The sequence below is a fragment of the Paramisgurnus dabryanus genome, chromosome 20, assembly GCF_030506205.2.
Source record: "Paramisgurnus dabryanus chromosome 20, PD_genome_1.1, whole genome shotgun sequence".
Lineage (NCBI taxonomy): Eukaryota > Metazoa > Chordata > Actinopteri > Cypriniformes > Cobitidae > Paramisgurnus > Paramisgurnus dabryanus.
The window spans coordinates 35407136-35420745 of record NC_133356.1 but is presented as its reverse complement, the minus strand read 5'-3'; the positions used below and the strand labels follow the sequence as shown (position 1 = coordinate 35420745).

Here is a 13610-nt window from a genome sequence, read left to right as displayed (position 1 = left end):
GAATGATGCACGCCCAACAGTAGGAGAGAGTGAGTCGGCACTACAAGATAGTCCAGTACAGAGCTGAAGAGAGAGAGAGCCACCCACGCACACCGTCGAGAACACCAGCACAGTCACCACACGCAACAGAGGGATGAAACACACTGCCCTGAAGGTGGATGACAGGCGGAGATGGAAGGTGGAAAATCCAAAGTTCTCAGACGGGGTAATCCACTGTGGAATCCTGATGTAGATGAAGCCACCCGGAAGTAACTGATAACCGCCTAATGACGAAGCGAACCAGCTGTCCCTAGAGACAAACAGTCAATAGAGTCAATGTAATCCACAATGGTGATGAGAAAGTGTTGAGATTTGTTTCGCGTCATTTGTCATTTCTGTCAGCTGGCCCAAGTATAGTGCTATGCTTATTGTGAAGTCCTGCAGCAAAGTAAGTTAGTGTTTCATATGTTAGCCTATATAAAACATTGTTTACGGTATCACACTCACATAATACACAACTGTTTGGCTTTAACTTTATGCTTAAGATTACGCATCTCTTGGTTTACTGAGCTATTTCTGTTGCTTACATGTGGATTGAACACTATATATGTTTTTGGTATATACCAAAAATACCAATTTATTATTGGATTAGCAGTTTTTAGTAATATTAAATGGACTTCATGAGCTCTTAGAGTCACATATGTACACTGTAAAAAAAATCCGTAGAAATTTGCAGCTGGGTTGCCGGTAACTTACCGTAGATTTAAATTTATAGTATTACTGGCAACATTTTGTTCAAAGTTAAATGAACATTAAACATTTACAAGTCTTTGTCTTTACAGAATAAAACTAGAAAAACAGCATCAAGCAAAACATTCTGGGAAACAAAATCTGAGGCAAAAAAACAGAAAAAGTTTTATGATGATTTCTGGTTCCCAAAATGCTTTGCATGAGGCTGTTATTGTATAGTTTTATTCTGTAAAGATAAAGACTTGTTCATATTTAAAATTTATTCAACTTTGAACAAACTCTTGCCAGTAAATAACAAATTTAAATCTACTGTAATTTACCGGCAACCCAGCTGCAATACCATTGTAATTTCTACGGATTTTTTACAGTGTAGGACAGATAGTGAATTTTCGTGCGTGTAGATTATGTAGATTAAACACTTAAAACATATTTACACTCAAATTATTGTTTGAGGATTATTGTGCGGAAGTATGGGGAAATACTTATAAAACAAATATCAATCCAATATTTCAACTGCAAAAGAGAGCAATACGAATCGTGAAGAAAACCAACTATAGGGAGCCAACAAACTCCCTATTAATTGAATTAAAGGCTCTAAAGCTCAAAGAATTAGTAGAACTAAAAACATTACAAATCATGTATAAAGCAAAAAACAACAATTGCCAGAAAGTATCCAAGGGTTGTTTACAGTAAGAGAATGTCAACATGACTTAAGAGGAGATTGTGTATTTAAAAAGAAACAAGTGAGGACCAACGCAAAATACCATTGCCTGTCAGTAAAAGGTGTAAATCTATGGAACAGCTGTGATGATGAATTAAAAAAATGTGGGACACTTAGTAAATTAAAGAAATTATTTAAAAATAATGCACTGAAACTATATGAAACTTGTTAAAGAGTGATAACTGAAGAAGTTGCTTTGTTGAATTTTGGATTATGAAACTGTATGCATATGCAAAATTAATGTTTATAATTGTATCAGTATTTGATTGATAACATGGTATAGGGTAATAATTTTCTTTTTATCTTATTATTTTATTTTTATGTTGTTAAAATATGATGTTTAAAAAGGGTAGGCATTATAAGCAAGGGCTTCAGCCTACACCTGTTTCAGACTGAAGAATATATTTGGTTGCTTGTTAGCTCAACTGTGTTGACTGTCAGTCTGAAATCATTCATTCATTCATTCAAAATGTAGGTATATTACAAAAATCTAAATAAAGAGGAATGCAGTCGACATATCCATAATGTGTCAATTAGCAAAGGACTAAACTATTTAAAGAGCAATTAATTGCTAATTAAAAGCATACTGTAATGTTACATTAACCAGAAACAAAAGTAAATAAATATAACACACCTTACACTAAATAATTTTTTGGTGCCACCCCATGATTTGCTATGGCCCCCTCTGCCCCCCATTTAAATTTTTCTAGGGGTGCCACTGCTTGTATTATTACACGTTCTTTCAATTTGCAATATTGTAATAGATGACGTGGCTTTTTCGGATCATAAATCAGTCACTTTTGAGATATCTTTCAATCATGAATAAGTAAGGCTGGTGTTATAACTCATCGTGTGCGGAAAATAGATCCTACAGCAATTTGAAAATGCATTTATTAGGGCCCCCATACAACAACTCTTGCAAATCCCCCTTAGACATAGAATTGTTGTTAAAGGTGCAGTGTGTACATTTTAGCACTATCTAGTTGTGAGATTGTGAATTGCAACCAATGGCTCAGTCCACTGCTCACCCCTCGCTTTTGAAACGCATAAAAAAGCTACGGTAGCCGCCACCGGAAAAACATGTCATCGACGGAGACAACATAGTAAAAAAAGTTTGTCCGTTAAGGGCTTCTGTACAAACATGGGGCACAAAATGCCGACTTCCACGTAAGGGGACCCTTGGTGTATGTAGATAAAAACATCTCATTCTAAGGTAATAAACACATAACAGTTCATTATAAAAAGGTCTTTATACACCCCTGATAATATAGTTTTGTATATTATTTTGCATTTCTGTCAAGAGATCCTTTTAAAAATTAAACACTGCACCTTTGAATTAATTTAATTCCTTGCGCTCTTACATTCTAAATTCTGTTGTAGACCTGACAGAGCCCTGATTTAATAAGGCCACTTGGACTCTTAGACAGGCTTGTAGAAAAGCTGAGCACTAATGGAAGAGGGATAAACTTTAGGTGTCTTATGGCATTTTTAGAGAATCACTTTCCACTATCAATATTCTGTGAAAGAGGCAAAGAAGAACTATCTTTCAGGTTTAATTGCTAGTAGAGTGAAAAAAAATTAATGTCCGCATCCCTATTTTTAACTCCCATATTTAATAAAAAACAACGTTTCAACCCTGTTTTTTATTAAAAATGGGAGTTTAAAACAGTGTTGCAGACATTAAATGTTTTCATAGGCAAAGGAATTGCTGGTGCAGCACAGATGTCTCTGATGAAGACAGGACTCTGATGAAGATGTAATTGTGCATCGAAACGTTAGCCATTGTTGGGCACCTTTATTAAATTATTTTTAAACAGACATCTGTACTGCACCGGCGATTCCTTTGTCTATGTTGTTTTGATCTTCCCTGGTTGCATCGGATTGTTGTGGATCACAGAGGTGCAGAAAACTCTGCCAGAAGGTGGGATGTGCACACAATTAATTGTTTAACATTAATTGCTAGTAACCACCATAGTAATTATGAGTTTTATTCAACACACTTAATTCTGTGATTAGTTCAAGTGAAAGATTGCAAATTTTTTGGTAGAGAAGATCACAAAATCAGATCTGAGATTGGAAACTCTAATGTGTGTCCTGTGATTTCTTTAATGTACCATGCTACTTTTCCACATTCTGAGCCAGTATGCCTTGAGACTCCATCTGATATTGTAGATCGGATGAAACCCACAAATTGTCCTTTGGATAGTATTCCATTATGGCTATTAAAAAAGGTCTTTGACATCATTGGCCTGAGTACTGTGTCTATTATTAATGGAAGTTTGAACTCTGGTGTGGTTCCGGTGTCATTAAAACATGCTGTAGTACAACTTCTTGTTAAAAGCTACATTTACACGCCTCTGAGGAAAAACAATGTAAATGCTATAGATTCCCTTGTCTACTGTTTAAATGAGGTTAAAGCCTGCATGTCAGCAATTTTTTTTTTACTTTAAAGCAACACTATGTAGTTTTTTTTTACCTTTGAATAATGTCTCTAAAATTATTTGAGTGATAGAACAACTTTTAACTGGACAAATTGTACTGTTGCTGCAACCTGAGCAGCCTCCTAGCTGCTACAAACACACTCTGAAAGTGGCGGTGGAGGGTAGGAAACACAGCTCCGCCCCTCCCCCTGCCGGCAGAAGAGTGTCTGATACCAGGCACTGTTGCACTTTTCAACCACATGGGGGAGCTGTAAGTCATTTTTACATGGAAACTACATAGTGTTGCTTTAATGAAAGTAAAACTGAGCTCATTTAGTTTGGTGGTCCTCCTTGTAACAATAGGGACTGCATTACCCATAATGCACAGGAGAGCGCGGTGTGATGATGTATGTGGGAGGGAGCAGAAGAATAAACAGTTGTTCACCATGTGAGTTGGACATGACGGTGTACTGCGTGTTTATTAAGAAAGCACATAGATTATAATACATGGTGTCAGAAGTGAACCTAAAGACTAGGTTACAGAGAACCGCGGGCATAAAGCAAACTGCATGATGGCTGTTGCAGCAGTGCAGATATCGCATCCAGAATCGTTTGATTTCTCAAATTCGGCGAAGTACCTGAGATGGATCAGACGGTTCGAGCGCTTTCGTCTAGGGTCTGGATTAAATGAAAAGACAGAGGAATACCAGATAAACTCCTTGTTATATGCCATGGGAGACGAAGCAGATGATATCTTCGCTCTATTACCGTTGGGTGAGTCAGACCGAAAGAAATATGATTCTGTGGTGGAAGCATTCAGACAACACTGTGTCGGTAAACACAACGTCATATTTGAACGGGCTCAGTTTAATAGGCGATTCCAAAACAACGGTGAAAATGTAGAGGCTTTCATAACAGCAGTACACAAGCTGGCAGAACACTGTAATTTCGGGGCATTAAAAGAGGAGTTAATCCGAGACAGGATAGTTGTAGGCATCAGTGACAGAAGACTGTCAGAACGTTTACAGCTGGACGCGGAGCTAACGTTAGCCAAAGCTATCCAAACAGTGCGCCAAAATGAAACAGTCAAGAAACAACAAGCAGTGCTACACGGAACAGACACACCAGTCACTCACAGTTTGAATATGGATGCAATCAGACATAATGCTTCATGCAATAAAATGCTCCAGTATAAGAGACAGGACACATATCAGGATGATAAAAAGAAACAGAAGTCAATACAAAAAGACTGTGGTAGATGTGGACTGGGAAAGAAACATTCATGGAAAGACTGCCCGGCAAAAGATGCTGAGTGCCGAAAATGTAAGAAAAAGGGTCATTACGCGGTTGTGTGTCGGACGTACAAATTGGACTCCGTTTCACAACAGGATAGAGAATCTTCAGGGAGTGAGGATTATGCTTTTCTCGGAGAACTGTCAACAGGGACTGTTACAGAATGGACCGAGACTGTCACTGTGAATGGAACTCCTGTCCATTTTAAACTCGACACAGGAGCAGCTGTGTCTGCGATCCCAGAGGACATCTTCAAAGCTAATAATTTTGGTGAGCTGAAAACACCCCCCAAAATACTGTATGGCCCAGGACACAACATTCTAGATGTTAAAGGATGCTTCCAGTGTGTGCTGAGTGCTAAAGGGCAAAACAGCATTCAGGAAGTGTATGTTGTAAACAAACTCACAAAATCTCTTATCGGTCTTCCCGCTATTGAGGCCTTAAATCTCATTCACAGAATGGAAACAGTCACGCAACAGGACTGCGACTACATTAAAGCATTTCCATCAGTGTTTAATGGCCTAGGATTGCTGAAAGACCCATATCACATAGAGCTGCAGCAAGAGGCAATACCATACGCTTTGTCAACACCCCGCAGAGTTCCCATACCCCTCCGAACGAAAGTGAAAGAAGAGATTGACAGAATGGAGTCAATGGGTGTAATCTCAAAGGTGAGCAGCCCCACAGAATGGTGCGCAGGAATGGTTGTGGTTTACCAAGCAAATGGTAAAATACGTATATGTGTGGACTTGACAAATCTAAACAAATGGGTCAAGAGAGAGCACCACATTCTTCCAGCGGTTGATCAGTCTTTAGCCATGTTGTCAGAGGCTACAGTATTTACAAAACTGGATGCCAGATCAGGCTTCTGGCAGATCCCCCTCACAGAAGAATCAAGACCTCTCACCACATTCATTACTCCATTTGGCAGATATTTTTTCAATAGACTTTCATTTGGCATTGCATCGGCGCCGGAACATTTTCAAAGGCGAATGTCACAGCTGCTGGAGGATTTCAGTGGTGTCATATGTCATGCAGATGACATTCTTGTCTTCGGCCTAGACAAACTTGAACATGACCAGCGTCTGATCAAAGTCTTGACAAAACTACAATCAGTGGGACTTACCCTAAATGAAAAATGTGAGTTTGCAAAGACTGAAATGCTTTCCGTCGGACACAAAATCACAACAAAAGGGTTGGAGGCAGACCCAAACAAAGTCAATGCTATTCTGCATATGCCAGAGCCTAGGTGTGTGGCAGATGTGCGCCGAGTCCTTGGAATGGCAAATTACCTTGCTAAATTCCTACCTCAACTTGCTTCATTCACCGTCCCGCTAAAAGAACTGCTTAAGGAGAGAAATGAATGGCTCTGGGATGAGCCACAGAGACAAGCATTTTGCAGATTAAGACAGGAATTGAGTTCACCAAAAGTGCTGGCCGCTTATTCCCCAGACAGAGAGACAAAGGTTGCTGCAGATGCATCATCTTACGGCATAGGCGCTGTGTTGTCGCAGAAACAAAACGATGGAACATGGAAGCCAGTCACATACATATCCAGGAGTCTAACCGACACAGAGAAGCGCTATGCGCAAATCGAAAAAGAAGCGTTAGTGTCACGGCTGGGGGCGTACCCGAATAACTAAAGGTCACGCCCCTCTCAACTCTTCCACCTCGAGGAGTTTCCCAAGACCACCCCAATGACCAGACAGACGAGTAACTACAGTTAAAATAAACTTTATTAAATATTTAAAAGGAAAGGGGGAAGGGGAAAAGGGCAATTTAAAACTAATGAGTCTTCTTCTCGCCTCCAGGGCCACTTGGGACAAGGACTGGGGACAGGGGCTCTTTTGGGGCTCTAGTCCGAGAATCCGTGGCGCGCTCCGCTTCTTCCTGGAGGCAGAATCAAATAAAAGTTATGCAGTGGTACGTTGTTCTAGGTCGCTACTCTTCTCACCCTTCTTTCTCTTTCTTTCCCTCAGGTCTTAGTTGCGTGGCTCTTTGGATCAACCCCGGGGTTCTTCGTTCACAGAGGGTCTTCGTTCACACAGAGCCTTCGTTGGAACACAGGTAAGTTGTTGCTATAAGCACAGGTTAACTTCACTTCACAGAGTATGTTACTCACAGTACTGAGGGTCTTCGTTCACACAGAGCCTTTCGTTAGAACACAAGCAAGTATTTGCTATAAGCACAGGTTAATTTCGCTCCACAGGATATATTACTCACAGCACTGGGGGTCTTTGTTCACACGGAGCCTTCGTTGGAGCACAGGTCAGTCTTTGCTATAAGCACAGGTTAATTTCACTTCACAGGATATATTACTCACAGCACTGGGGATCTTCGTTCACACAGAGCCTTCGTTAGAACACAGGTAAGCGTTTACTATAAGCACAGGTTAATTTCTCCTCACAGGATATATCACTCACAGCACTGGGGACCTTCGTTCACACAGAGCCTTCGTTAGAACACAGGTAAGCGTTTGCTATAAGCACAGGTTAATTTCACTTCACAGGATATATTACTCACAGCACTGAGGATCTTCGTTCACACAGAGCCTTCGTTAGAACACAGGTAAGCGTTTGCTATAAGCACAGGTTAATTTCACTTCACTGGATATATTACTCACAGCACTGGGGACCTTCGTTCACACAGAGCCTTCGTTAGAACACAGGTAAGCGTTTGCTATAAGCACAGGTTAATTTCACTTCACAGGATATATTACTGACAGCACTGGGGACCTTCGTTCACACAGAGCCTTCGTTAGAACACAGGTAAGCGTTTGCTATAAGCACAGGTTAATTTCACTTCACAGGATATATTACTCACAGCACTGGGGACCTTCGTTCACACAGAGCCTTCGTTAGAACACAGGTAAGCGTTTGCTATAAGCACAGGTTAATTTCACTTCACAGGATATATTACTCACAGCACTGGGGACCTTCGTTCACACAGAGCCTTCGTTAGAACACAGGTAAGTATTTGCTATGAGCACAGATTAACTTCACTTCCAGAGTATGTTACTCACAGTACTGAGGATCTTCGTCCGCTCGCAGACAGTGGACTTTCACTACAGCGTCAGTGCACCGTGATCCTTCGCCCATCCACTCAAGCTGTCCGGGCGTTGAAAGGACTAATGGGCTCAGTGGCACGGAGCCGAACGCTTCCCGAACTCCCCCTCCTACTTCCACGGCCGGGGTCACGAGTTGGGGCGAACTTTCGTCGGGGCCCCGCACACCACGAGCTTCTGTTGGAAAGGTCAGTACACACACAGCTATGACCCTCAATCCGCACGGTACACTTCCTACGTTACTCACTGGGTTTCACCACTGTCTGCTCTTTGGAGGAGCGACGCTCTCGTTGACACACCCGGGGCACAGGGCTTAATTTTCTCACTCTCCGTAGGACCCAGGCCACAACAGATGTCGTCTCGCGACTCGTCCGAGGCTAGGCAGTTTGGGCGCTACAAGCACAGCATACACACAGCAAGTAAAACGTAAACACCATCAATCAGTGAAACTCACCCACAGCACTCTTATACAACTTCACGTGGTTTTTAGATCGCCCTCGCCACCTGGCTACGACTCCCTCGAGAGGATAGTTGGGCGATAGCTAGACCACCGATGAGAGTGAGATGTGTGTTATTCACAGGCCCGGCGTGTTGTTTATCACTCCTCTGGCTCACCTGCGCTTCCTTTTTCCACAGGGCCACTGCTCGATTGGAGAACGGTGCTTCCTACCAATTGCTTCGTCCGTGCTTCCGGTCACCCCGCGGCTTGCCCACGTTCCCCTCTCCAGTGGGGCCAGGGACCTCAAACACAAGGCAAACACACACCCAGCAACTCCTCTTCCAAGTAATATACAGATAAGTATTACAGCTGTGACTCACTCTTCGTTGTCAATGATTTCTAATATCTGCACTGTTGAATGCTCTGTGTCCGCTCTCTCACGAATGAAGTCTCCCAGTATTCCTTCGCTAGCTGACTGTGCCTTTCTCTCTTCCCCAGGGAAACGATCAAGCCAGCATAGTCCGTCTGCAAAGCAGCAACACAGCGTATACAAAGTACACCACAAGCACCCCGTTTGATGTCTTCAAAGGTCTTTATATTCTCTACCTCTTCTCCTCATCAGCCTATCAGCAACCGCTGTGTAAATTATCCCCACCTGGGCGAAATCAGGCTTGATTTTGTCTTCGGGGAAACCCCGGAATTCCGGTGTTCAGAGTAAAGCGTCCGGGCGGAACCATCGTCTTCCATGCTTTTGGTTCCGCCCTTACAAACCGTCACCTGTGACATTAGCAGTGACATGGGCATGTGAGAGACTGGTTTCATTTCTACAAGGTCTGCACTTCACAATGCTTACAGACCATAAACCTCTCATACCACTGCTGGGAAGCAGAGGACTAGATGAACTCCCACCTAGAATTCTCAGATTCCGCCTTCGCTTGCTGCGCTTCAGTTTTGATATCCAGCATGTTCCAGGAAAGAACCTAATCACAGCAGACACACTCTCACGGGCACCACTAGAAGTGGGTCCATCACAGACTGACTTGCAGCTAGAAAAGGATGTAAATGTCTTTGTGGATACAGTTGTGTCTTCCTTCCCTGTAACGGACAACAAACTGCAAATGATTAAACTAGCTCAAGCAGAGGACGTCACCTGCAAAAAGGTAAAAGCACACTGTCTTGCAGGATGGCCAGAGAAACATCAAGTGGATAAAGAGCTGATGCCGTACTGGCATGTGAGAGCAGAATTGACTGTACCTGATGACATTTTGCTTAAAGGTGACAGACTTGTCATTCCAGAGACACTGCAGGGCGACATCTTGACAAGAATACATGATGGACACCAGGGGATAACAAAGTGCCGTGCTAGAGCAAAACACTCCGTCTGGTGGCCAGGTATTTCATCACACATTCGTCAAATGGTGGAACAGTGCCACACATGCAGTCGCTACAAAATAGTTCATTGCGAACCACTCTTACCTTCCTCACTCCCAGCACGTCCATGGCAGAGAATCGGAATGGATCTGTTCGAATGGAAGAAGAAAACATACTTACTCATTGTGGACTATTTTTCCAGATACATTGAAGTTGCACATCTTAATGTCACATCAGCTGAGGTCACAGTCAAAGCTGTTAAAGAGGTCTTTGCTAGGCATGGTATTCCAGAGGAGGTAATCTCTGACAACGGACCAAAGTTTGTATCACATACATTCCAAGAGTTCGCACAGGAATACAATTTCAAACACACCACAAGCAGCCCTCATTATCCCCAAGCAAATGGAGAGGCTGAACGAGCTGTACGCACAATTAAAGGACTGTGGGCTAAACAAAATGATTTCAACAAAGCCTTGCTTACATACAGAGCAACACCTCTGGAGCACGGGTTCTCCCCTTCTCAACTTCTCATGGGCAGATGTCTCCGCACCACCCTACCACAAATTTCAAGAAAACTACATCCTGAGTGGCCAGATCTACAGGAATACAGAAGAAAGGATAAGGAAACAAGACTACGTCAGGCTATGTACTACAATTGTCGTCATAAGTCACGTCACGTGCCTCCTTTGCAGACGGATCAAAAGGTGTGGCTGGTCACGGAGAGGATTCATGGATTAGTGCGCAGACCAGCCCAGACCCCAAGATCATACATTGTAGAAACTGACAAAGGGGTGTTGCGGAGAAACAGAAAACATCTTCGACCCATTGGAGGCATTTCTAGAGTAAGCAGGGTTTACAGGCCCCCAGAAAGACTTAATTTATAGTTCAATCAATTAAGTCTGTGGACTGAAAAAAAAAAAAAAGAAGAAGGATAAGATGGAAATGTTTATGAGGATTTAATATAGAGAAGGAAAATGTTATAAAAATGTGTTGAAATGGAAAATGTTACAATATGTTTAAAAGAGAAATGTTAATATGTTAATATGTGTGGCTGATAAAAGAATTGCATTGCTTAGCTTAAAGGGGGAGGTGTAACAATAGGGACTGCATTACCCATAATGCACAGGAGAGCGCGGTGTGATGATGTATGTGGGAGGGAGCGGAAGAATAAACAGTTGTTCACCATGTGAGTTGGACATGACGGTGTACTGCGTGTTTATTAAGAAAGCACATAGATTATAATACACTCCTCTTCCTGAATTTTCAATTTTAGGTGAGCTGACCCCTCTTTGTATACCTGTTACCAAAAATCTTGGGGGTACTGTTTGATAATAACTCCTTAAAATTCGATAAACATATACATTTGGTTGTTAAGTTTTTATCATTTACACCTAGTGGCGAAGGTTAAACCTTTTCTTTCCTTTACTGTGAAAAGCTGATTCTTTGTATGTAATTCTTTGTATGTGGGTGTCTGTGAAAAAGGAATTAAAACGACTGCAATTACTCTAGAATGCTGCCGCTAGGCTTCTGACGAGGACTCGCAAGTGGAACCATATTTCACCAATCTTTTCTTCTCTGGGCTGGTTGCCTGTCCAGTACAGGATTGATTATAAGCCTATCTTGCACATCTTTAAGTTCTGTAAAATGCCACTGACCAGTGGTTATGAAGAAGTTGTCCTCTTTAAATTGAGTAAAAATGTATGTGAAAGTCATGGTAGCTGTGGAATACCAATGAACTTTATAAACTGGTTCGCAGTAAACACCACAACATCTAATGGAAGTGGTGTCTGTACATTACCTTCCAACTATCAACTTGATGGTATTTGTGAAGACACCATTCAAAGCTAATGCAAGAGATACAGCTGAAAAACACAAAAACAAGAAGAAAAGTAGATTACAAATAAACCAAGAGAAAAACTGATTACTGTGATTGATATAAATTTTCACTGCAATGGATGCCAGTTAAGTTTTGACTGCATTTCAAAATCTCGCTAATAACTTACAAATGGTCTTACTTACAAACAATCAAATGGTCTTGTTCATCAGTCTCACTAGTTACTATCTGTAAAGAATGAAGCTCCTGTTCTGCTTCCCGATTGCCACCAGAGGGATCCATCCCCTAAATATTGACTATACTTTCGGACCCACATACAGGCTGTGATGATGAGATGCTATGTGACATCTTCACCATTGCTAAGTGTTGTGTTTCTTGGTTGCCCGACAGATCATTAATTCTGTTATAGTTAAATAATTTAGATTTAATTGCAGATATGCACGGAGATGCGTTTAAACTTTTCTGACAATAATGACAAAACACACTGGTTTATTTTTACGTTACCATTTATTGATTTGTGTTATGTCCTATTAGGGTTATTATGGCGGTAATACCATCCACTTCCGGGTATGCTGCAGTTCCTGCTAAGGGGTTGTGTGCTCAAAGGGACATACAATAAATTCTGCATACATTTAAACCACACGTTCACTGCCAGTATTTGCGAAGTCGTGATTTGCCCTGGCCATCATGTCTGAGCGTTATATTTACTTTAGTTTACCTGTGTTTTCTTGGATTGTTTACACTGTTTGTTTGCCACCTGCCCTGACCCTTTTGCCTGTTCCATGACTATGAGTTTTGCTTTGCCCATATTGCTGTGTTTGCTGGTGATTGACCTTGCCCGTCTGTTTACGATCGTGCTTAATAAAAGCTTGTGTAATTTGTAGCAGTATTAGGTGAGCTGTGATTGACAGCTATCACCACCTATTAGGGAGTGGCAGTCCCCTTTTAAGCGGCGATTGGCTGCTGCCCGGAATGCGTCATGTCCGGCTTTCCCCTTGGTGTTCGCAACGATAGCGACAGGTGAGGATTGTGTGTAAATGTTAGTAGTTTTAATTTGTTTGTTATTTAAAACTAATGTTGTGTTGGTTTTAGAGCGTTTTGTCTGTTGTGCTGGTGCCCTCCTGTACTTGAGTGGGTTAAATTACTGTTTACCCTCAGCTAGCTGCTGTTTACCTGATGTTGGTAAACTTGTGCTGTAAAACTGTAGTGTGTCTGAGGTGATACTACTGTTTGGTAAGTGTTCAGCCCAAAGTCGAAATGTTTGAGTATGACGTTGTGATTTAGTTTTAATATTATATTTATTCATTTTAGGATTCTCCCTTTTTGTCCTATGCTGTGTTTCCTCTGTTGCTCCAGTTTGATTTTCGCGCTGCTGTGTCGCACCGCTGAAACATTGTCACTATCTTTACAGTGGTATCATGGACTGTAAACTGTCTGGTTTCTAAGCTTTACTGCAAAATCCTATTTCTGAGTGGAGGATTGTCCAGCACATTGAAGCTGGCATATGAACTTTGTGTTCGCGCCGTATGACGACTTCTGTGTAGCCCCATTTGTCATTTATTGGTGTGTGTTGCTTTGCTTTCAGGAGCTGGGGGTTTCCACGGGCAAAGGATCTTTTAATGGTGGTGGTACAACGGTTGCCGTGCTACACATTTTGATGTGTATGAGTGCTCTGAATTCACGGTGTGGTGTGTGTGAGTGCTTTATGATAATTTACGCCAGCGATCACTCCTGTGGGA

General features: G+C 41.8%; 1 protein-coding gene across 2 annotated transcripts in view; it reads right to left on the bottom strand.

The window, feature by feature from the left end:
- The window catches only part of plpp4 (phospholipid phosphatase 4), a 220873-nt gene that overhangs the window by 95661 nt on the left and 111602 nt on the right, over positions 1-13610 (bottom strand). For both annotated transcript variants that reach the window (XM_065249199.1, XM_065249209.1), the window contains exon 4: positions 11836-11899. In XM_065249199.1, coding sequence (XP_065105271.1) covers positions 11836-11899 — 64 coding nt within the window. The remainder of the gene's footprint in view (positions 1-11835; positions 11900-13610) is intronic.